At 41.8% G+C, this 26,254-nt stretch overlaps 1 protein-coding gene across 5 annotated transcripts in view; it reads right to left on the minus strand.

The window, feature by feature from the left end:
* Positions 1 to 563: 563 nt before the first annotated feature.
* The window catches only part of MDM4 (MDM4 regulator of p53), a 34,222-nt gene continuing 8,531 nt past the window's right edge, over positions 564 to 26,254 (minus strand). The window contains exons 4-11 of one of the 5 annotated variants that reach the window (XM_015832155.1): positions 18,929 to 19,062; positions 16,544 to 16,593; positions 11,613 to 11,680; positions 10,690 to 10,786; positions 9,406 to 9,563; positions 5,994 to 6,140; positions 5,388 to 5,468; positions 564 to 1,841 (exon numbers count right to left, since the gene is read on the minus strand). In XM_015832155.1, coding sequence (XP_015687641.1) covers positions 1,290 to 1,841; positions 5,388 to 5,468; positions 5,994 to 6,140; positions 9,406 to 9,563; positions 10,690 to 10,786; positions 11,613 to 11,680; positions 16,544 to 16,593; positions 18,929 to 19,062 — 1,287 coding nt within the window. In that variant the 3' untranslated portion in view covers positions 564 to 1,289. Of the gene's footprint in view, positions 1,842 to 5,387; positions 5,469 to 5,993; positions 6,141 to 9,405; positions 9,564 to 10,689; positions 10,790 to 11,612; positions 11,681 to 16,543; positions 16,594 to 18,928; positions 19,063 to 26,254 lie in introns of those variants that run through there. The other 4 variants (XM_015832156.1, XM_015832154.1, XR_001549405.1 and 1 more) reach the window with 4 other exon arrangements.

Here is a 26,254-nt window from a genome sequence, read left to right on the forward strand (position 1 = left end):
CTTCTCCCACTTCTATCCACTTGAGAAAGGAATGTCTCCCTTATCAGGGAGACAGATACAAAGAAACATAACTGGAGAAGACCTTAAGATGTGCCCTAACTGTGCCAGCTACCCGCGCATTGTACTACCTGTAGATTGGCTGGATTTCAAATGGACATTATGACTTTGCTGGGAGGAGAAATATTGCTAGTTTAACTATATCGTTTGAGTGGGATTTTCCCCAGATCTCACTCTGACTTCCCTACTGTCACTAACCCCTAATACAAGTTTCCTTTTGAGACAATGCCTGTTTCAAAAGTTTTGCTTTCTTGGGTGGTTAGCTGAGGTGGGTCCTTACAATGGAGCACAGGCATATAGTAAGAGTTAAAGATGGAAATATGTTTACTTCTCAAAATCAAAGTCACTGATCACTGTCTTCCAACAGAAAAGGAATTGGAACATGGAAGCAGCAAAAAGCAACTTAATATACATTTGGCTTAAGATAGTCAGAAAGAATAAAAATAAATTGCTCCCCTTTTTATATTTATGTTTCCATGTGAGCACACAGAGGGGGAAAAATGCATTTCTTTTTGGAGAAATACTTATAGTCCACTGCCACTATATACAACAGTGCTTCAGTGAGCATCAACTGTTCACTACTTTTGAGAGAGAAATTTCACAGTTTTAATGTAGAATATTCTTCTACTGAAGCTAATATTATAGGAACATCAAAAGATCTGGAGACATCATTTCCTGAACATTGTAAAGAACAATATTCAAATAAGATCTTGAACTGATATACCTATAATTTATAATAGGATACAAACCTGTCACTTGGAATAAAGCTTTTTCACACATCCAGAAATTCCTTACTTACTTACAAGGACAGTGCAAAAAACTCCAAAGAAATACCAAATATGTGCTTTAGAAATGATAAGAAAAACACATACAGGCAACATTCAGCAATAAGACCTGTGGACTTTACAGTTGGCACCTTTACAAATATATTACTTAACTTATAGTTATCACATGGTCTAAGCATGAACAAGATTTGACTATAGTAACAAACATAACTTTTTAAAATTCAATTTATTCCAGCTCTCTTCCAAAATTGAAATGGTTGAGAAATAGATTCATAGTATATATAAAGTTTTCATGTTATATTTAATGATGAGAAATAAATTCTTCCTTTTGCAAATTCAAAATAAAATATATTATTTATTTTCCTTGAACAGCACACTCATAGCATGCAAAATCTTCTTATAATAGCTGAACATCAAATGTCTATAGCATCCAAACAAGTAACACAGCTATGTTATGAATGTCTTAATCACCATCTGAATCTGTTTTTTACAGACTGGGCAAACTGATCGTCCTTTCTTCAATCGTTTTGCACATGTGAAACAGGCCACCAAGTGAGCTGTCCTTCCGTGGACAATATTCCCATTCCGCGGCCTCTTCAGACACACAAGACAAGGCTTCAGTAATTCTTTGCTATTTTCAAGAGGCTGCACTTCTTTCTCTGTGCACTTAACAAACTGCAGAGGTTCTTTGTCTTCATATCCCAGGGCTAGATCCATAGAATCTATAGAGCTTTTAGAGGACAGGTTGGGCTTAATTACTGAACTGCATAGGTCTTTAGGCCGTACAATTGGCGCAGATATTGTCCTTCGGCAATCTGGGACATCTATGCCTTTCGGGTCTTCTTTACTATGCATTGTAGCAATGTTGGATGTAGACAGTGATTGTACTAGCTTGGGACAATCAGAGAACCAGTCTTTTCTTAAGGCCCAACAGCGGAAGCAATACCGTTTAATGGGAGAATTGAACTTCTTGCATTTGATACACTGCCAACTGTCCTGCTGAATGAAAAGAAGCAGTCAAACCAATTAGAGATTTGTGGGATCATCTATACTTTTTCTCCTTTTGTAAGGAGAAAGAACTCAAGTGCCTTCAATAGTGGCCCATTTAGTTCCTCAATTAAAATCAGTCAATATCCTAATTTATTAAAAACACTGAAGTCAAAACACTTAATCTTTGATTAAGAAGCCCTTTTCCCATGAATCTCACTTCCATTCCTATTCTGATTTCATTTTACAACACAAGATTTTTAATATCACATTTCTCAGCTTCCATAATTGTATAAAATGTGTTGAAACTACACAACTGATGGTGGCTTACTTGCTTACTCTACATACGTGGTGGCTTTTGAGTTTGAAACTAGAATTTATTTGCCCAATAGCAAGTTTGTCAAGACGATACATACTGCAAAATATATTCAACAAACAAAGCTTGACCTGCAATATAGATAACACAATTCCCAAGTTGAAACAGCTACTTGAGCCAGCTAATCCTACCCTATTTAATGCAGGAATTCATTCTTAAGCCTCTCCACACAAGGGACTCTTCACGCTCTGCTTGACCACAGGATGTTGATTAGCAATTTGCTCCACTACTGAACTGCACTTACTATTAAGATGTTTTTCCTAATATTCAACCAGAATTTTCTTTCCTATAAAATGAGATCATTGTTCTACATCCTACACTCCTGGATGACAGAGTTTTGATATTCACTTGCATCTTCTGTCTTCAAGTACTTCAAAGTGCTGTCAGTTATCTTTTTTCACCATTAAATTTAATTCTCAAGTTCCCTAATAAGTTTTCAGCCCTCAATCATTCTCATCTTTTTTTTAATGCACATATATCTTTTTTTCTGAAAAATATTTAAAGTATAGTGGCCAGAACAGGACACAGTATTCAGATGGGATCTGTCCAATACAGATTTCAGTGTAGAAAATCCGTATTTTCCTATATTTACTAAAGAAGTACACCTACTGTACCAATGCACCTTTCCTGCATCAACACACTACATAGAACTTGTCTCCGGTAATTTTTCCATCAAGTGAGAGTAGGCGCACTCCCAGTCCCATCAATTAAGCAGTGTCAACTAACAGGACCCAAGAAGTGTACCATCTGCTTCAGTACCTGGCTCCCTCTCTCTCTCTCTCTCTCTCTCTCACACACACACACACACACACACACACACTCCAAGAACTGGATGACTTCCACCCTGATGATGTTCAGGACCTACTGAAAGCCAGGTATTCTCCCAGGCCTTGGGGTATGATGATGGCTGAGCCTCTTGTTGGATGGGTTCTTTTCTTTTGTGGTCTGATTCTTATTTTTTACTTTTTAATTACTAGCCACTAGAGTAAAAGTCTGGCAACCTTTAAGCTGAATGAATGCATAAATAAATAACAGTAATAGTAATAGTATTTAGACATATATACCACCCCATAGTGCTTTACAGCACTCTCTGGGCAGTTTACAATGTTAGCATATTGCCCTCAACAACCTAGGTCCTCATTTTACCGAATTAGGAAGGATGGAAGGCTGAGTCAACTATGAGCCTGTCAAGATCGAACTCCAGGCTGTGGATAGAGTTGGCTTGCAGTACTATATTCTAACCACTGCGCTACCTGGGCTCCTAAATAAACACATCTGCCACAGAATCAAGTGTAGGTAATGAAATATAGGCAGATAAACACTCAAGGTATAATAGCAAAAAACTAGTTTCAGTGGAATTACACTATGGTAGTATAAGATATTTCATATCCATTATATAATGTTGAATTTCATTATGTTATTTTCACTAGGAAAACAGCCTATCAAGTTAATTTTGGATTGTGTTTATATCTTTTAAAATATTAGCTAGTCCAGCCTGTAGAATTTCTAAAGGGAAAGGATCAGATTAATATCTTTAAAATTATGGCCCATAAGGAATTGCTGCTATGTCAATCAGCTTTCAGAAGCAAACACCAGGGTGGCAGCAAAGGAGCTTGCAATGTCCATGAGGCTGCCAGAGGCACTTAGCAGTATGTGTTTCAGAGTGGCTGTGGCTGTGAAAACCTGCAGATCTTCCTGGTGACAGCAACAGTTGGTAGCATTGGATAAGCTATTTTTTTAAAAAAATGATTGGATCTGCTATTTTTTTTTTTTAGAAAAAGTGACAAGCTGCACAAAGCTGTTTGGCAAGCTGCATGCACTCTCGGGACCATATGTGGTACAGGCCTGAGATAGTCTAACCAGCTTTATGTCATGTTCCTGTCTGTTTTCCTTCCATCTATTTATTCAATCCATTAATCAAAATGTTGAAAACTATTGGGATCAGAAACAAAGCCTGTGAACCGTACCTAATACTTTAGTTCACTGATGAGGAGTCACTGATGAGCACTCTACAAGAATGATGTTAAAGCCTCATACAGATCTACTTAATAGACATGCCTTCCAAGCCCTTTGCTAATCAGACCATGGGGAGAAATATAAAAGTAAATGTTTCTGCTTTCTCGTCCTTACACCCCAGCCCCTTTCTCCAGCCCCTCCTTCCATTCACCTAATTTACTTCTAATATGCCAGCAAAAGATAATTGTGTGGGGGGGAAAAACAGCTAGGATATTAAGTTTTTTCACCGGCATTATCTTTTCTTCTAAAGCAAGGCACACTATCCAGATCATTGTTAAAGCAATAGTAGTCAGGAGAGAACTAAGCATAATAAAGAAGTGCTGCTATGGGGATGCACAATGAGCAAAATAGGAAGCATTTCCACCAACTTCTCTCAGCTCTAGAACATTTCAGTTCCATCTCTGAAATATAGAAAGTGCTAACATAAAGTGACTATTAAAAAAAACTTTCTAAAATGATTAGTTTGTGTACTCCAACATTTCAGGTACTTGTTGAAAACTGAAGCCTCAGAAACATGAGCTCAAAAAGCTGGGTATGGGTAGTCCTCACTTATAACCATAAATGGGCCCAGAACTTCCATCACTAAGGAGTTAAATGGTTTACAGCTGATTTTATGGCCTTTTTGCCACAGTCGTTAAGTGAATCACTGTAGTTGTTTAGTGAATCCAGCTTCTCCCATTGACCCCTGGGAAGGTTGCAAATAGTGATCACATGACCCCAGGACACTGGAATTCTGTAAATACATACTGGTTGCCAAGTGCCTGAATTTTAATCACGTGACCATTTACACTGTGGTTGTAAGTGCGAGAACCATTCCTAAGTCATTTTTTTTCAGCACCATTGTAACTTCAAACAGTCATTAAACGAACTGCCATAATTTGAAGACTACCTGAATATCAGACCCCTTGATCAATGAAATGGAAGAATGATGCAGAACATTGAAAAATTAAAATAAGCATAACATGACTGAACGATTACCCTGAATTTCTTTATGTCAATTAGACAAGATAGTTACTTTTCATTACTTCAGATTGTCCAATAAAAAACAACCGTAATGAGAACAGTTGGGTTCTACTTCTTAACTACTGAAAAGCTGTTTAAACAAATTATACTAAGTGTGTAACCATAAACATTATAATCAAATACACTAAATCTAGAAAACATACCTCGGAGGGAACATCAGTATCTGTGTCATCACTTAAAAACTGAGAATCTTCAAGGTCATCAGAAGATACTGTTTCACTCATCTATAATAAATATAATATATAAATCAGAAAAGGGACATACTGCCATATTAGCAAAGTAAGTGCAAAAGCATTACACTGGTCAATGCTAGCAAAGTAAGTGCAAAAGCATTACACTGGTCAATGCTTTAGATCAAAATCTACATGAATCAATAGTTCCTAATGTTTAATTTATCATAAATAAAAATTGTTTTATTTTTTCAATTAGATTATGACAATAATATAAGTAATAATGCAATTGTTAGTCCAGTTTGGTCTAGTGGTCAAGGCACCAGGCTAAAAAGCTGGAGACTATGAGTTCTAGTTCTGCCTTAACCATGAAAGTCAGCTGGATGATCTTGGGCCGGTCACTCACTCTCAGGCCAATTCACCTCACAGGGTTGTTGTGGGAAAAGTAGAAGGAAGCTATGTGGGATACATTTGCCGCCTTGAATTAATTAAGAATAATAAAGATGGGATCAAATAAACAAATAAAGAAATACAATTTTATACTCATTTAACAAATATCTTCCCATTATTGGGACTTACTACTGTATTATCCTCTTTTCTTTCTTCATTAACTTGTACACAATCAACTATTTTTGATGGGACTGTGACACTGAAGTTATCTGAAGTGGCTTCATTGAGGAACCACAAGTCATCTGTAGTATCTGAAACAACAGCGGTATCCACATCCTATACAAGAATGAAGAAATACACTTTGAAGATTTTTAGACTTGCTATTTATTTGACTTTATGAAGGTAACTATAAACTATGGCCTCACAAAGCTTCCCTTTATAGCCACAGGCAGCTAGGTAAAAAATAACTTGCACTTTTCAATAACACTGCTTCAGCAATGTGTGCTGAAAAATTTTATTTAACATCCAATTAAACAAAAGTTATAATATAAATTATACAATAACCTCAGGAAAGACTTAATTAAATAGAAACACGTACATATGCAACAAATATTCTAGAGCCTAGGTGCTTTAAATAGCTTCATTTTTTCAAAGGAAAAGACAGTCTCATTATTGTAATGAGAAAAAAGAACTGGTCTTCCATCATCCTTCCCAAAGCTTACGTGATATGGTAGAATCCAAGAGCAGTCAGCAGTCCTCTCTTTAATTTAATACCGATGGCTTCCCAAACCCCTACTTTTGTACCCATTATTCTGCACTATTTCCACAACTTCACTTTCTGGAATTCTTTCTTATTTTCTTAAATGTCAGACAAATGTCAGACATCCTACAGCAGGAAAGTTTTTACATTTATTTCTATGTCATCCTTTTGAAAAAAAATTAATGTGATATACTAATTAATATCAATTATATATTAATATTAATTATATCCACTAATAATAATCTGGTCTACAGGCTAGAAAGCCAGAGATTGTGAATTCCATTCCCATCTTAGCAATGAAAGTCAGATGGGTGACCTTGGGACAGTCATTTTCTCTCAGCCCAACTCACCACACAAGGTTGTTGTGGAAAATAGGAGGAAAATGTGTTGGAAATGTTCACTGGCTTGATTTATTTGTAAAAATAATAAAGGCAGGATACAAATGAATACATTTACTACATGTAAAAAACCCAATATTCATATTTTTAAATTTTAAGTTATTAGGTATTTTTAAATTAAAAATCTAAAAACTGACCAACTTCTAGAATCTAACATGGTAGGAAAGCTGAAAACAAAGAAAGTAATAATGGAACTTGAATATAGAAATGGGACCACTACCAGGGACCAAAGTTCCAGGTAGAAAAATGAACAGGGAAATTTGCAAATGACAAATAAAGGTATGGCACTTGACATATTTCAAAGGATTTTTGAAGAACCGGAAGAGAAGCTCATAACAAATCTGAGAGCAATAATCTTTGTACCCATAAAGCTACACTGTGTGCACAATTATTAGACAAGTTGTATTTTGGAGGATTAATTTTCTTATTGAACAACTACAGTGTTCTCGGTCAATCCAAAATTTTAAACCTCAAACCTGAATATTTAAGAAAGTAGAAGTGAGGTTTCGGCTTTCTTAGGGGAATATCTATCTGTGCACAATTATTGAGCAACCATTAGTGTGCAGAATTATTATGCAACTAAATAAAAAATGAAAATTTGCCCATCTCACTCGTTTATTTGCATCTGTTAAAGTGAAAATAATAAACAACTCAAAATGTACAAATAAATATTTCTGACATTTAAAAAAAAAACAACAGTGACCAATAAGAGCCACCCTTCTTTTCAATAACAGTCATAAGCCTTCCATTCATGAAGTCTGTCAGTTTCTTGATCTATTGACAATCACTGTTTTGTGTAGCAGCAACCACAACCTCCTAGAGAAGCTGTTCAGAGAGTTGTACTGTTTTCCTTCACCATAAATCTCCCATTTAAGAAGGGCCCACAAGTTCTCAATAGGGTTTAGGTCTTTCATCTTTAAGGCCTTTACTGGCTAGCCACGCAGTTGATTACTTCAATGCATGCGATGGAGCATTGCCCTGCATAAAAATCATGGTCTTCTTAAAAGATGCAGACTTTTTCCTGTAACACTGCTTGAAGAAAGTGTCTTCTAAAAACTGGCAGTAGGTTTGGGAGCTGATTGAGTCCATCTTCAACCAGATAAGGGTCCAACTAGTTCATCTGTAATAACACCAGCCCATACAAGTACCCCACGCCATGATCCCATGTGTGTTCCTCTGATTTATTGGTATATTTGTCTATCAAACAAATAGGTCGTGAAGCAAAAGTTGGTGAGAGCCATGCCTCGGGGTATTTCAAACTTAGTATATTTGGTTAGATTGGGTGTGTTGTATAGTACTGCTGCTATGGATTATTTCACTAGTTTTGTGTCTATGGATGTAAAGAGTACTGTGATATTGAATGAAACCATTATTTCATTTTCTTCTACTTTTAGGTCTTTGATTTTCTGGAGGCACTGTAAGGGGAAGTTGATAAAATATTCGCTCTCTTCTGTGAGATGTTCAAGCTTTTTTGTAAGTTATTTGGCTATGTTGTATGTTGGGGACTCTAGTAAAGATATAATTGGATAAAGAGGTATATTGGGTCTGTGTATTTTGGGGAATCCACCGAAGTATGGGAGGAGGGGTCCACTGATTTTGATCTGCCGCTATTCTTCTTTTATTATTTGATCTTCCTTAATTAAGTTGTTAAGAGCTCTCCTGCTCAGGTGGTCTGGTTTCTGTATTGGGTTGGTATTTATTGGGATGTAGGTTTTTTGTGTTGTATATATTATGATCTGTCCACAATAACTGTGGCTCAGTCTTTGTCTGCTAGGAGGAGGAGGAGGATGGTTTGGTTCTTCTTTAGGTTTTGAGAGCTGCTCTGTCCAATGCTTTAAGCTATTTATGATTCTCTGTTCTTCTGATCTGTGGTATGATGGTCTGCCTTACATTTTCTTGGGTCTCTGTGACCTAAAATGCTGCTTCTGCAAAGAATTCTGATTAGCATCAGCTATGTTATAGTTGAGGTCTTTCTGGTGGATACTGTGTTCTGTGGTGGGTGGACATGTTGACTACCCATTCGTTTTCAAGTACTTCTTTGCTTCTGGGGTTTAGCTTGAGTAGTATGGTTTAGAGTTTTCTTTTCCTTTTTTTCAGTTTGTCTCAGAAATATGTTTTGATGGTGGATTGTCAGCATTTTTGTGTGTTCTGTGGTCATGGTTTATTCCAGTTGCTCGTTGAGGTTATCTATGATGTGCTGGTATTTGTTTAGTCTGAGGCAAGCTTCCATGATCATTAAGCATATAATTTTTCAGCTTCAACATAGCAAACAAAAATGTCAAAGACCATATGAGAATGAGTTAAAAATCCTTTTAATTTAATGAATTTAAACAATGAATTTAATTAATGAACTAATTTAATGAATAAATTTAATTAATTTAATGAAATCAGGCTAAGATATACAGGTTTATGCATACATATCATATTGTTTGCTAATATTTACCTTATTTGTATGTATATCTGTTGAATCATTACTTCTGGACTTGTAATTGTTTCTCAGATTGCCTAAAAACCACCATGGAAGGCCAGCTACATCCCATTCTTCAACCAACAAATCCAAGGCGGTTTGTTCTTTTGAAACATTATCTATTACTACTCCATCTGCAAAAGTGAAAATGTTTGTGAAATAAACTGACAAACCTGCCCACAGGCATACAACTTACTCTAACATCTATATCAATGTACTGTATACTTATCTGTGTGAATTACAAGTAGTCCTCAATGCGAAATCATAATTTTGGGGCCAAAGTTTTTGCCTTAAGTTGGTGTGGTTGTAAAGCAAGTCATCACATCATTGGATGCGATTTCATGACTGTTTTTAGCACTAAACTAACCCAGCTTTCCCAATTGACATTTCTTGTCAGAACCTGTCTGGGAAAGTTGCACATGGTGATCATGTGACCACAGGATGCTCCAACCAGTCATAAATGCAAGTCCATCCACAAGTATCTGAATTGTGATCACTTGATCAAGACCTGATATGATGGTGGTAATTGTAAGGTCATAAATCANCTGTTTTTAGCACTAAACTAACCCAGCTTTCCCAATTGACATTTCTTGTCAGAACCTGTCTGGGAAAGTTGCACATGGTGATCATGTGACCACAGGATGCTCCAACCAGTCATAAATGCAAGTCCATCCACAAGTATCTGAATTGTGATCACTTGATCAAGACCTGATATGATGGTGGTAATTGTAAGGTCATAAATCACTTTTTCTGAGGCGTTGTAACTTAGAACCATCATTAAACAAATTGCTGTAAATGAAGGACTACCTGTAAATATTTCTATTCCCTCAACACACATTACAAACAAAAAACTTTTATGTTCACCTCTATTTGTATATTGTAAAATATTTAATGACAGAGTTTAAGACTAATTTGAAAAATTACAAATAAGAGTTGTAAGAAATTAATAATAAATATGAAAAAGGAAGCTATTTTTAAGCTATTTATATGTGCAATTTTCACAAACTAAACTGACTACTTGAACAATACCTAATTTGTATATTCACATGGGAGAGAAATAAAAATGTTTTCTTAAAAATACTTCGGAATATCTAATTGTATTAAGAAGAAATACTAGTAAAAAGAAAAACCACATAGGACTCACTTTCAACAAAAACAACATAGTATCAGTATGTATATATTCTACAAAATCTACTATATAACTAATGTATCCAATAGTCAAAGCAATGTAATCATGTCTAATTGAGAGACCATATTTACCTTCTTTCTCCTTGCATGTACGTTTTAAGGCTGTTAATGAAGATACATCACCTTCATGTTCTTTCTGTTCAGTGCTGTAACTGCTCTCTGTATTATTCTGCTTAAAGGAAAAAGGAAAAATAACTATTAGCTAAGATCTATGACAGAAGAACAGGGATGTAACACTTCCTTTCTTAGTCACCAGCTTAATAGCAACAATCACATACAGTTGGAATACCACCAAAGTTATAGTAAAATAAGACTTAATTGACTAAACAAAAATTGCATTTATTAACTGATCAAGACATTTGTTAAAGATCAAATAGATGCAGATATGCAATCTGACAGTTTTATAAGTCTCCCACTACGACTCTCATGGGAGTTGTAGCCCAAAACTTTTGAAAGATGCCAGGTTGCCTATCCCTGAACTTGTGTGTGCCTGTGCACACGCACACAAACATACACAGAACACATTACAATACAGCTAAAATAGGATGTTTCCAAAAAGCTGCAATGGAATGCTATCAAGCCTATTATCTCTGTATCAAATTAGGTAGCCTTCTCTTGAAATGGACAATACTAATTCAACAACAGCATGAGAAACCATCTTGACTCTTCTAAGGTTTTCAGGTATTAAGAGTTTTCATGAAGTAATACATCAGTCCCGGATAAAAGAAAACTCCCACCCAGGAATATAACAGTGAAAGCTGGCATGACTAAGGAAAAGAAATGCTACATCCCAGAGAACATGTTCAGAGAATGGAACTCTGTAGGTAGAGAACAGAGAATGAGAACTCTGTCCCTGCTCAGTGGAGTCCCAAGAACTTCTGAGGAAGGCAAAAACTCACCGGCAAGCAAGTCAGAAGTTCTAGAAATCCACTTTGCACAGGTACAGAGAAGGGGCACTCTGTACGATAAAAGAAACCACCCAGCAATGGGTTTACCTTCAGCTGATCTTGACTTGGATTATCCTCGCTCTGATCCTTTGTGAAAGCAAGTGTCTGTGCAGCATCTAGACAGCAGGTAAAGAAAGAAAAAACCCTCCCCGGTAATAACCATTCTCACAATACAGCGGGAGCCCTTGTCAAGCAAGCATACCACATTCTTCAAGTATGGGCTTGAAATGGTTCAAAATTTCTCACCCAACATTGTTCCATTTTGTAGCTCACTCACACATGGAGAATGGACCTGATAAATCCAACTCTGTATCCCTCAAAACCTAATTAGGTTCTAGCACTAGAATAACAACCATAATAGATATATTTGTCCTATTGCCATTTTTAAAAGAAAAGCCAGTGCACAGCTAGATCTGGATTAGAACATGGTCAGTGCACTTTTAGCCCAATGAGAAACTCTACCATCCCTGCTATTTGCAATATTAGGAAGTGCCCATTGGTGGCAGTATAATGTGCCATCCTTATCTATATGAAGATATGTTAGATGTAAATAGCAGGGACCTTGAAGTGAAGGCTCTTGCTATAAACTTGGTATAACCCTGAGACAACTTTTCAAAAGGTGCTTTTCAAAAGGCAACTGGACTTTTGGGTTTTTTTCCTTGAAAATGTTTCACTTCTCATCCAAGAAACTAAACGTTTTCAAGTAAAAAAAAAAAACCAAGAAAGTCCAGTTGTCTTTTGAAAAGCACCTTTGGGACAACCACAACCTGGATGATTGAGAAGCTCCATAGATATTCTAGCTATGATTTTTTAAAGATGCAATAATGTTACTAACATCATGTCTATTTGCCTCTCAATATTGTTATGGGTTCTATGATAGCCTTTCTCACCATGACAAAGAACTAGCTAGATGCCAATTCAATTTTGAAGTTGCATACTTTTCACGTGTGTCATGAAAAATGATAAAAAGCCAGAAATTTTTAAAGAGTTACATTCCCTAACCATTCAGCAGCAGACATAATGCAACCTTCAAACTAAATTTGGAAACTCTGTAAAAACAACCAATTCAAGTATCTCATGAGAATTATCTGCCTCTTTCCCCCTATACCAACTGGGGCAAAGAGAGGAGGGAGATAGCCTCGATCACTTACAGCTCTAATGTCATCCACTGCTAGCAACCCCCTCCTGAAACATAAAAATAGGCTCTCTGCTCTATTGCCTAGAAGGGGAATAAAGGTGTGCACACCTTGTTTTAACTTTGTGATTATATTCATCTCAAAATGATTCTCAAAACAACACTGGGATCAGATCAAAAACAAAAAAGGATCACACTAAAACAGGGGTGTCAAACTGCCGGCCCATGGGCCGGATGTGTCACCAGGAAACCGCGCCCACCCCATTGCCAGCAACGGGGAAAAAGTTCCGAGATGTTGCTCGACGTCATGTGACGTTGCGAGTGTGACACGTCTGCACTAAAAGAATCTTCTGCAACATATACTGAAAATGCACACAAGAATTCAGTTTGAGCCAGATAGAAGTACCTCCGCAAGAATTAGGATGACCCTTAACCTGAGAATAAAGAGCTATTTACAATAGTTACTTCTTTTTATATAGATCGGAGATCTTCATTGGTGGCTTGTTTTTTGAAGTGTCTGTGAAGGGCAACATAAATCGTACTTCTGCATCCAGATATATACTATGTATATATGAAGCTTGCACTAAGAGCAATTGTATCATGCACAAAGCAAAACTAGTTGACTAATTGCTCATATATGCTTCCTAATTAAAAGTTGATGCATGATTGTCCTGACTGCTTTAGGAAAGCATCTTTGGATACAATGCTGCATTTTATTTTGCTATGCAGTTCAGTTTTGAATTTTGTATGTCAATCTTCTATGATGTCAAAATAAAGTTTATTTCATTTTTAGCTTTTAAATTTATGTTAAATCACATACAGGTAATCCCTGAGTTATGAACGTTCACTTAGCATATGTTCGAAGTTACATGATAAACGCCCCCCCCCCCCGGGTTTACGAACAAGTCCGGAAATTAGGAATGTTGCAACATCACGGCAGTTATTCGCCCTTACGAATGACCGCAGAGGCTCTGCAACATTCGCCCTATTCCCCCCCCTGCTCCTCCACAACTGCTTCCCCATTCTGATGCTGCCGGCCAGACTCATCTTGCAAAGATCTGTCTCCTCTCTGCTGCGGTTTCTTTGCCTTTGAGAGAGAGTCAGCTTGGAAGTGCTTTCCACGCTGAGAGTGAAAGGCTCTGGGGGCTGTGATCTCGGGGCTGTGATCTCGCCAACTTCAGGCACCCATCCGCTTTTGCAGAAATGGGTACCTGAAGTCACATGAGATCACTCCCCCCCCCCACCAGAACATTTCACTCCCGGTGCAAAAAGCATTTGCACGCTGATTGCGCCACTCCCAGAGTCCAGACAGCTTGGAAATGCTTTTCACGCCGAGACTGAAGCTTCTAGGTGCTGTCATCTCATGTGATTTCAGGTCTCAAGATGGTGATGCCCAGAAGCTTTCAGTCTCCGTGCAAAATGTTTTCAAGCTGACTGAAGTCTTTGGGTCAGCAAAATCGCTCCTCAAAGCATCTGCTCAGCTTGCAAACACTTCGGGTGCTAAGATTGGAAGCTTCTGGGCGCCATCATCTCGCGAGATGAAGTCACGCAAAACCTCCCGTCACTTTACAAACATTTTGCATGGAGACTGGAAGCTTCTGGATACCGTGATCTTGCAGCCTGAAGTCACGTGAGATGACGGCGCCAAGAAGCTTTCAGTCTTGGCTCCCAAAGTGTTTGCAAGCTGAGCGGACACTTTGAGGCAGCGATTTCGCTGGCCCAAAGCCTCCTGTCAGCTTGCAAATATTTTGCGCGGAGGCTGGAAGCTTCTGAGCATGGTGATCTTGTGCAGCTGAGAGGCTGCAGAGAAGACAGTTTGCTAGATCTTTGCAAGGTAAGTGACCCAGGGCAGCAGGATGGGGGGAGAAAGCAACTGTGGGGAGCATGAGGTATCTCCGTGGGTCGGAAGAGGCCTTGGGTGGTCTCAAGCAGGTGGCCTGTTCCATCACTGGGCTCCCCCATGGACTTCCCCACCCTGAGATACCTCATGTGCATTCCTGTGCATTCAATTAGCAAATGCGTGGGTGAAAGCAGAGAGTGATCACCTTCAAGGTATGCAATTCACTCCTACGAATGGAATGGGCAGGCTCCATTACATTCGTAGCTCAAGTACTACCTGTATTCTAACAGCCAATCAAATAATCACAAATAAATAAACATGCAATCCACTATATTTAATATTATACTAATTTCTACAGAGCAAGGACAGCAATACAGGTAGTCCTCACTTACCAACTGCCTTGTTTAGTGACTGTTCAAAGTTACAACAGTTGAGAAAAACACAGCTTTCGATCAATTCTTGCATATATGGCTGTCACAAAGTTGCACAGCCACCATTTTGAGGTTCACAACCAGTTTCCAACAAACAGAATCAATGGAGAATGAAGATATGAAATCACAAGTCATAGTCATATGTCTTGCTTAATGACCAAAGTGACATCCAGTCTAATGATATGATTTTTTTTGCTTAGCAACTACCACACTTACTGAAAGAGTTGCCAGTCCCAATTGTGTTTAGTAAGTGAGGACTACCTGAATTCCTGTTTGACACCCACAACAGTCCACAACAGTGGACATGTTAACAGAGATTATGAATATTTGTAGCTCAGGGTTGAAATGAGGGGTCCTTGATGCTCTCTGAGCTTGTTGTTTACTTGCAGACATTTCATTACCCTAGCACTGATGACGTCTTAGCACTGATGATGTTACCTAGTTAGGGTAATGAAACGTCTGCAAGTAAACAAGCAAGCTCAGAGAGCACCAAGGACCCCTCATAACAGAGATTATCTACTCAAATCAGACTAGTGGTAAATTAATCAATTCTAACTAAAGAAAGGTTAAGAAATCTTGCTAAAATCAAGATTTGTGCATACATTCTATTTCTTTTAGTTATTCTAGGTGTACAGGTAGTCCTTGAGTTACTATCGCAATTGAACCTGCTCAGGACATAACTTACGAGGGTTGTAAAGCAGATCAGTCATGTGACCATTTTACCACCTTTTTTGCAGCGGTTGTTAAGCAAACACCATAGTCATTAAGTGAACCCATGATATGGGCTGGTTTTATTGAAAACTAAATAAAAATGCCAGTTTATGGCCAAAAATGCAGTTTGTTTGACAAATGCCCAAAGTCAGGGGTGGGGTTCTGGTCAAAGTTCAGCGCTGATTTTGTCTGAACTGAACAGCAACTGTTTGTGATTGAAACTATTAACTTCAGTATAACTGTCACACTACCCTCGGAATAACCACATTGATGTAGTTCAAAGAAGAAACAGAAATATTCTGTACTTCTCCAGAATGCTCCATTCCCACAATGGCAGGTCTGGAACATGCCTAAAAAAAGCCAACAGTATATTTATATGCAAAAGTGCATTTAATGTTCTCATAAAATCACAACACAGGAATGTACCTAAAGATCACCCAGACTAACTCTCTGACAGTGTAACAAATACAATGCTACCATAATTCAATAAACAGCTTGAAAATAATACAAGCAAAATAAAATAAAAAAATAGCTTTTGTTTCCTTCACCAGGAAAACATTATGCATGTTCACAAACCCATTTTCTGCATCTCAAAAGGACTTGGACAAAGGATAAAGCCGTATAGGTAGAAAGCCTGGAGACCAGCACAGGATGTGTCTACAGGCAAACTGATAACCATTGACATCATAATGGTGACCCTAATCTAGTTTTATTTCAATATATGTCAATATATTACCCTTTTTTGTTAGCAGAATCCCAGTATTCCCAATCCTCAGAGCAATTCATCTCAAGCAAATGCTTTCACATGTGTTTACTTACCAAGATTAATTTTACAAATTGAATGAATTTGAAAGAAACCTACCTGTAGTAGTGGTAAGAGTCACATTCCTTCTCAGCATATCATAAACAAGGCTGTGGAAAAATAATGAATAATGAGCGGAGAACGTAATTGTATAAAGAACATAATTACATAAAGAATAATTTTTAAAAAGGTAAAGGTTTCCAGTCATGTCTGACTCTAGGGACTGGGTGCTCATCTCCCTTTCCTAGCTGAGGGAGCCAGCATTATACAAAGATGCTTCTATGGTCATGTGGCCAACATGGCTATAACTGAGGCACACGGAACACTCTTTTCTTCCCACTCAAATGGTACGTATTTATCTATTTGCATTTGCCTGCTTTCAAACTGCTAGGTTGGCAGGAGCTGGGGCAGAAACAGGATCTCATCCTGTCACACAGTACTTGGGTCTCGAACTGCCAACCTCCCAGTAACACAAGCTCTGTGTCTTAACTGCTGTGCCCCCACACTTTAAGAATACTTAATTCAAATATTATGCAAGATAGAATACTAATGAGCTATCCAAAATCACGATACAGCATATATGATTTATAAGAAAAGCAATCTATATCCGAGGCATTTAGAGAGGGGATAGGAATAAATATTGCCTAATTTCAAGTCAAGTCAATTTTTAAAAAATCATGTTTAAACTTTTTTCTCAGAACAGTTATCAGTTCTCTGATGACAGTTCTTACCCTACCATTAAATCATAGCCATAGTCATTGCTGGCACAAAGACTCTGCAGGAAAGTTTATCATAAACCCAATTCACACAATGAATTCTCATTCTGTCAAGAGAGGGACTTACTATACCCGTATAAAATTAAGCATGCCAAATATACCTGTACCAACATACTTTTTAAAGAAAAAAACCTCTAGCCTTCAGAAATGGACTATTTGGTTAAACCACTTGACAGAATGATGAGTATCAGATATAAAGCTGGGAGGCTTGCTAAAATTTCCATCCACAGAATAGCAATAGCACTTACACTTATATATGACCCCATAGTGCCTTACGGCACTCTCTGAATGGTTTATAACAGGGGTCCCCAACCCCCGGTCCATGGACCGGTACCGGGCCGCAGCATGCCAGCAACTGGCCCGCACAGACAAGCAAAGCCCCATCCATGGGATGCAGGCAGCATACAAAACCATGCCCCCTCCAGTCCACGGAAAAACCTCTCTCCATGGAACCGGTCCCTGGTGCCCAAAAGGTTGGGGACCTCTGGTTTATAACATCAGCATATTGACACCAACAATGTGGGACTTCATTTTATCAACTTCAGAAGGATGGAATGCTGAGTCAACCTTGAATCCCATCCGGATTGAACTCCATGCTGTGGGTAGATTTAGCCTGTAATACTGTATTCTAACCACCATAGCACCAGGGCTCTCTAAGAATAAGCCAATTCCATGCACAGGTACAATTTCAGTAAACCTAAGAGTTTCAGGTTTCAAGTTATGAAATTGTTTAGAAAAACTACATGCAAATACAAAATCAAGACAGAAGTTAAGAGGGTAAGGCTAAATTTCTAGTTTACTATTTGAATTATTTTTAACAGGAAATAACATGCAAGAACAATGGCACTGCTAGACTGAAATAAAATATCCCATTTATTAATTTACATAATTTACATAATTTACTCATTCTGCTTCATATGGATATAGGAATAGGGAAGTATTCAAGACCCAATCTGTGAATTTTTTGCTTCTATGTAATTCCATCCCAAACCTCTCTACTGCATTGTTAGGACTAAGTTCACAGGACTTAAGTATGCAAGTACTATACTTGTGCAATTAAGTCCCATGACAAAAGCATGGCCTTAAGTTTGCATCAGCGTGGGAGGAGAGAGTAATTGGCTAAACAAGAGCATTATTTGCCTGTTAGTACTGCACATGGATACTACCATGCTCATTTGCTTCCATTCTGGTATAGTTAAATATACTGATCAGGTAAAAAAAAAAGACTGGAATATGCAGCATTCACATATAATATATATGCAGACAATAGGAGATACGGTTAGAAATTCAAGCACAAATTTTCTTCTTCATTTATTCGTTTAGAAAAAAAAGTAATAAAGGAATGTAACTAATCATGCAAATAAGAACAATAGAGAGTAAGTATAGTATTATAGTAACCAAGTTCACCAAAAATATTAATGCTATTAACCAAGATGAAGTTAATAAACCAAACTGGTTGTAGGCAGTGGTATGCTAGTAAATGTTTAAGAATTGACTCCGCCAGCTCCACTGCCGCCAATGTCCTGTGTAATAGCACAGAACAGCTGATTTGTATGCTAGACATCAAGGGCAGAATTCACTGTATCTATTCAAAATAAAAGACAACTCTTTGCTTTAGATAATAAAAATTGCAGAATCTTATTCCATGGGTATGACGGAGATTTCCTACCTTGGTTCTTTTACAGAGAAACTCTGACAGCCCAAAAGCTCCCCCAGCTGGTCTTTTCCACAGTGTACCATGTGCTGCTGTTCTTTGTCATACAGTTGCTTCTGAGCAATGTACTCTCCAAGATAGATCATACACTAAAAAACAATTGGAAATTTCAGTTATGCTTTCTTATATAAAAATCATCTCAGTAAGAGTTAAATTCCATTGTTTCAGTAATTTCCAAACCTGTTTATATGTATGTGTGAGATGTCTAAACACTCCAAGAAAGTGGATAGAGTGCGCTCTAGTGTTAAACGTCCTCTTTGAACTAGGCTGACAAGCCAGGAAAACAGGAACGCCAAACCATCAAGTGTTTTATTGAGCTCACACATTGAAACAAAGTTAGCACTGGGAGTGGTTTTCTCCCAGTGCCTATTATACAGTTGTCACGCCCCAGTCACGCCCCTAAGCACACCACACCTTCAGCCACCCCACCCTACTCATCAGGCCCCTTGTAACAGGATTCAGCTGGCTATGAGCTAACCCCACCCCATAGCCCGCTATCTGCTCCAGGCTTCCGTCAGGCTCGGGCAAGGTCCATACAAAACTCACAACTCGCCTCCCAGGTAACAGCCAGGCTCCAGCAACGTTTGTGAGGCAAGGTTCATTCGCCTGGCCGCAGCAAACCTGTTCCCAGGCACTGCTTGCCTTTGACAGCCAGCTGGTCCTCCAGCTGGCTGTCGGCTCGTCGGCACGTCGGGATGACGTCACCGAGTATGCGACGCCGGTGGCCGCATGTATCTGAGGCCGGAGTGACTATGGCAGCAGGCAGGCAGCGTGGAGCCTGCAGGAAGAGAGCGGAGCGACTCCAGCCAGGTTAGCTGGCCTCGTGGGGCGTGACATCCGGCTCCCCCTACCAAGGGTCCCCCTGGAAGGAAGCATAAAAAAGTTAGTGGTCCTGCTCGTTCAGGGCCAGATTCGACCCGCGCTTACCGGGTCTCCGAGGGTGTTTCTGATGGTACCTATTGACAAGTAGGGGTGCGGAGACATCCCCCTCCCTCACCCAGGATGCTTCGGACAGAGGATAGCCCTTCCAAAGGACGAGGTAGTACAATTCACCTCTCCTCACCCGGGAGTCCAGGATTTCCTGAACCTCGTAGCGGCCTGGAGCTACGGGGCCTGGGCCTTCCCGTGCGCGTTCGCCCGTCACTGGCTTCAGCAGGCTGACATGGAACACCGGGTGGATCTTACCTAAGAACCGCTGCAGCTGTACTGCTACCGGGTTGATGAATTGGACTCCACGATCCGAGATGATACGACGTGGGGCTCCATGCAGTCGGTAGACATGGGTTAGGAGCATTTTCGCCAATCGTCTGGCTGATGGTAATCCCTTACAGGGGATGAAATGGGCTTATTTGGAAAACAAATCTACTACCGTCCATATCACAGTGTATCCCTGGACCTCAGGTAACTCCACAATAAAGTCCATGGCTATATCCTGCCATGGACGGTCTGGGTCTGCCGCTGGCTGGAGCAACCCCATTGGCTTCCCGGGATAGGGCTTTGACTGAGCACATACATGGCAATTTTTTACGTACATCTCAATGTCTCGTTTCATCCGGGGCCACCAGAATTGACACCTGACCAGGTGTAGCGTCTTCAGGAATCCAAAGTGGCCTGCTTGTTTTCAGTCATGGCACCGGTGACAAACCCGGCCCTGCATTGTTCGTGGGACGTATAGCTTATTGCCATACCATGCTAAGCCGTCTCGTTGGGTTAGCAATCCGGGGATGTCCTTTAACCACGCATCCTGTGCTAGAGCCGTTCGCAGCTCATCCTCAAAGGACACTACTCTGGAGCAAGTGCTCACATCCACTTGGTTGTAAGGGGGCATGATCGCCTGCACCACCTCCTCCCTCTTGCTGTCATATTGCGGAAGCCGGGACAGAGCGTCCGCTAAAGTATTGTGCCCAACGCACATGCTTCGGTGATAGGCGTCTGGGGGGTCTGTAACACCTCCAAATTTTTATGGTCTGTCCAGACCTCGAATGGGTGTTTTCCTCCCTCCAGCAGATGCCGCCATGTGGAGAGGGCCCATCGCACTGCAAACGCCTCCTTCTCCCAAATAGCCCAGGTTCTTTCGGCCTCCGTCAGCTTCCGAGAGGTGTATGTGCATAGTTGTAGCGCTCCCTGGGTATTTCGTTGGAGCAGCACCGCCCCCACGGCGACATCGCTGGCGTCGGCCTGTACCAAAAACGGCCTTTCTGGGTCTGGATGCAGCAACACAGGCTCTCGGGCAAACAAAGCTTTCAATGTCTCAAACGCCCTTTGACAGTCGGCGGTCCAGGCTAGAACCTGTCCAGGTCGAGGTTTTGTTCTAGAGGATCGGGTACGTAGGAGGTCAGTTAAAGGGAGGGCCACCGTTGCAAAGGAGGGAATAAAATGTCTGTAAAAATTGGCGAACCCGAGGAAACTCTGCAGCTGGCGCCGCGTCCTCGGAGCCTGCCATTCTAGCACACTTTGCACCTTGCTAGGGTCCATTTTCACCCCCACAGCTGAAATGCGGTATCCCAGTTAGTCGAGGCTGGTCCGGTGGAATTCGCATTTAGACAGCTTCACATATAACTTGGCCTGCAGTAGCTTCTCTAACACTTCACGTACTAACTGGATGTGTTCCTCCAATGTCTCAGAGTAGATGAGGATATCGAGGTAGACGAGCACCCTGCGGTATAAATGTTCATGCAAGACCTCATTGATGAGATGCATGAACACCGCGGGGGGGCCCTGTAGACCGAAGGGCATTACTCTAAACTGATAGCTGCCTAGAGGACAGTTAAAGACCGTCTTCCACTCATCTCCTTCCCTTATCCTTACTCTATAATATGCCTCCCTGAGGTCCTGTTTCGTGAAAACCCTCCCACGGGCTAAATGGGCCAGAAGGTCCTTCATGAGCGGCAAGGGGTACATATGTTCTACACATACCGCATTGATGCCCCGGAAATCAACACAAGTCGGAGACCCCCATCTTTCTTCTCCTGGAATAGAACCGGGGCAGTTATCGGGGAACGGGCTGGCTGTATGAAACCCCTTGCTAAGTTTTTGTCTATATAGTGTCTCAACTCCTGCAGTTCCGACGGCGTCATAGGATACATCCTGGGCTTTGGTAACTTAGCCCCCGGTTGGATCTCGATTGCGCAGTCAGTTGGGCGATGGGGCGGCAGGCTATTGCACTCGTTTTCACTAAACACTGCAGCCAGGTCATTATAGACCACTGGGAACCCAGACTCCCTCCCCTCCTGGGTTGTTTTCGATCCCTCTACACTCGTTCCGGAACTATCCGACCCCAGATGCGGTGGTTGGGGTCCGACCCCAAGCCGTAAGTGATGACACCCCCAGCCCACCACATAGTGGGAGCCCACTTGTGTAGCCAGGCCAGTCCTAAGATCACTGCCTCAGTCATAGACGGCACCACAATGAACCGGAGCATTTCCCAGTGTTTACCCATTTCCATCCTCACCAGTGCTGTGACTAATGTGGCCGGGGCCCCACCCAACAGGGATCCATCCACTTGCTCGAAACGGATGGGGGATGCTAACCGGGTCACTCTAATGGCCACCTTCTCCACCACCTCTCTGCTGATCAGACACCTAGTACACCCCGTGTCAATTAGGGCCTGGTAGTCGCCTGATTGCCCCGTCAGGGGGCTCGTCAAGGTGACGGGGATGGCAAAAGGAGCAATGGGTTGACTCACCATGGGGTCCTCTGCCGGATCTCCATCATCATACTCTGCCCCGGGTTCTTCAGCGGATGCAGGGTCCACCGTCCACCAGAGTTCTGCTTTCCATCTGCCGGGCTGCCCTTGACCGTTCTGTGGTCCTCTTTGGTGTACCCCCTGGCTTCTCAACAGCTGTTGGGGGGCTGGTGGTTGCCGGAACCGGACATTCGGCGACCCGATGGCCTGGTCGGTTACATCTAAAGCACTTAAATATGGCTCTGGGAGTGGCACTGGGAGTCAGAGTTTGCCGGCCGAACTCTTTTGGCCGATCAACAGCCCGTCGAGGGGCTGATTGCTCGTCTGGTGTCCGCTGGAGCTCCCGCAATCCTGCATCCAACTCCGTCACCACTCGGAACCATTCGGGAAGCCGGCACGGGATGCCCCTTACCACACACGCCTGGCGCAAGTCTTTGTCCAAGCCAGCCCAAAAGTGATGGACCAAAAGACGTTCCGGCCAGGAACGGAGTCTTCCAGCAGCCCGCTGGAACTCTCGGACGTACTCTCTTGCAGGCCGGCCTCGTTGTCTCAACCCCAATACCTCCGCCTCAGCTCGCTGCACCCAGGAGGGGTCCTCAAACCTGGTCTTCAGGGCCTCCAGGAATAGGCCGACATCAGCCAACTCCCTGGCGTGCTCACTAAAGGTCCGCAGCCCAGGTTGCTGCTTCTCCCTGCAAGCTAACCGTCACCGCTACAACGATCGCCCAATTGGACAGGTATAATAAGGCGAAGTGGTCAATGTGGCTAAGCACATGGTCCATGAATAGCGCCAAGCGGTCTGGGTCTCCATCAAATGCCACTGCTATGGGAGGTGGATTCCACATCACAGCCGGAGGCCAGGGGGCTGCTGCCTGGGCTGTGTACTGGGCCCCATCCGGGAGCCCAGCATGGCGGGTGTTGGGGCCCAGACCGCCTGAACCTGAGGACCCCGGCACGGGCCCTGACTGCCTGGCAGGGGCTGCAGCCAGACCCCCAGCTAGCCTGCCCTCACGGTGGTACTAAGCCTCAGCTGAAGCAGGTCCTCCCGAAGGCCCCGACTGGGAAGAATGACTGCCTGGGGCTAGCCTAAGTTTTGGGTGGTGGTGCAAGGAATCCCGTTTCCCCAAATTGGTCCCTAAGAACGTCCAGGGTGTATTGGCCTGGGGCCGTGGAGTAACTCCACTCCTCTTCCTCGTCCCCTGTGACGCGCCTCTCCCTCCAACCAGTCAAAAGGGGGCCTGCTCCTGCAGGTTGTTGCCTACTGGCCTCTGCTTGATGCAGAGCAGGACTTAGCCACCATTCCCCAGATGAGAGGGTGGAAGTGGGTTGTTGTAGCGTCCCCTTCGTGTCCACAGGCAACTGGGCCTTTTCCTTCGGCCTCACCACTGGCTGGACCTCCCCTTCCTCCGCAGCAAGTGGTACTTCAGGCTGCATCGTTGGTTCTGCTGCCTCGTCTGCCGGTGGGATGTTCTGGGTCCCCTCTGCCATTCTTGTGCTGTTTTCCTCCACCACCAAGACCCGGAGAAGGAGAACTACAGAGGAGTAAAGGAGTCCTTGCTTTTCTTTAAATGAGTGCTAACTTACTATTAAACGTCCTCTTTGAACTAGGCTGACAAGCCAGGAAAACAGGAACGCCAAACCATCAAGTGTTTTATTGAGCTCACACATTGAAACAAAGTTAGCACTGGGAGTGGTTTTCTCCCAGTGCCTATTATACAATTGTCATGTCCCAGTCACGCCCCTAAGCACACCACACCTTCAGCCACTCCACCCTACTCATCAGGCCCTTGTAACAGGATTCAGCTGGCTATGAGCTAACCCCACCCCATAGCCCACTATCTGCTCCAGGCTTCCGTTAAGCTCCAACAAGGTCCATACAAAACTCACAACTCGCCTCCCAGGTAACAGCCAGGCTCCAGCAACGTTTGTGAGGCAAGGTTCATTTGCCTGGCCGCAGCAAACCTGTTCCAAGGCACTGCTTGCCTTTGACAGCCAGCTGGTCTTCCAGCTGGCTGTCGGCTCGTCGGCACATCGGGATGACGTCACCGAGTATGCGACGCCGGCGGCCGCGTGTATCTGAGGCCAGAGTGGCTATGGCGGCAGGCAGGCAGCGCAGAGCCTGCAGGAAGAGAGCGGAGCGACTCCAACCAGGTTAGCTGGCCTCGTGGGGCGTGACATCTAGATTACTGCCATCACTGCCTTCTGGTTTGACTCATGCCTATCCAGGTTTCTGTAGGTATAGTGTGACCATCTGGATCTGGATCTGGGAGACTGTCAATATTCCTTTAACAGAGGGGATTTTGCCAACTGTTTAGAAATAGACTGTGGTAAATCCCCTAAAATTATGTCCAGTTCTGATAGTGTTAGATAACTATCACCCAGTCTCCAACCTTCCCTTTCTGGTGGTCCAATCCAATATAAAGACGAAGCAGGTTATCTGGAACTTTTTCAATCAGCATTTAGGCCCAAGCATGGAATTAAGATAGTACTTGTCACTCTAACTGATGACCACTAACTGGACCTGGCAGGGGGAGTGTGCCTCTTGTGGTACTTTTAGACCTCTCAGTGGCTTTCGTCATTATCCACCACAATATCTTTCTAGGCTGAATTATGGGGATAAGGACTGGAAGCACTATTTTGCAATAATTCTGTTCCTGTCTCAGTTAATTATGGTGGGGAAGAAAGGCCATCCTAATGGCCTCTACAATGCAATACAGGGATCAGTTTCTCCTCCTTTTTAATATCTGTATGAGATTGCTAGATAAAGTTAACTATTACTTTAGGATACAGTGTCATCAACATACTAAAGGGTTAGAGTTAGGCCTACCTAAAGCTGAACCCAAACAAGACACGGTTTATCCATTGAGGCGCTCCATCTATACCTATCTTATCTCTGGATGATCAGGTTCTACTTCTGAGGTTCCTTGTAAACAGGTCCTGCTGATATAGCAGATGAAGATGTACCTAGAAGGCCTTTTGCTCAACTTTGGGTGGTGTACCAAGTTGCAAATCTTAGTTTGCCCAAGAAGACATCCTCAATACCACCCAGTTAAGCTACTGCAATACAATTTATACGGAGCTGCCTTTAAAAACTGCTCAGAACCTATAATTAATCCAAAATGCACCAGCCTGTGTGCTAACTAGTTCATGTTGTTGAGATCGTATTTCACATATATTGTGGGCTCTGCAGTGGCTTTCATTACCTTCCTGATGCAATTTAAAGTACTAATTGCTAGTTTTGACCTTTATGGTTTGGCATCATGTTACCTACTCTAACTAAATTGCCTGCTCTAACATCTATGAAGATTATCAATTAACCAGGTCATGGTTGTCCCAGAGGTGCTTTTCAAAACGCAACTGGACTTGCTTCTGGGATGTGAGGCAAAACACTTTCAAAGAAAAAACCAAGAAAGTCCAGTTGCCTTTTGAAAAGCACCTTTGGGACATGCCTGCTTTAACCTATATCAGCCTGATCTATTAGAGCATATAGGGAAAAATTACTCCTGGTGCTCTAAAAAAAATAAATTATGTTTATGACCCCATAATCCCTATTTGGGGTATCAGACAATAAAGGGAATTGAAGCAAGGTGGCTGTG

The sequence above is a fragment of the Protobothrops mucrosquamatus genome, unplaced genomic scaffold (assembly GCF_001527695.2).
Source record: "Protobothrops mucrosquamatus isolate PMUCROS unplaced genomic scaffold, P.Mucros_1.0 scaffold_310, whole genome shotgun sequence".
NCBI lineage: Eukaryota > Metazoa > Chordata > Lepidosauria > Squamata > Viperidae > Protobothrops > Protobothrops mucrosquamatus.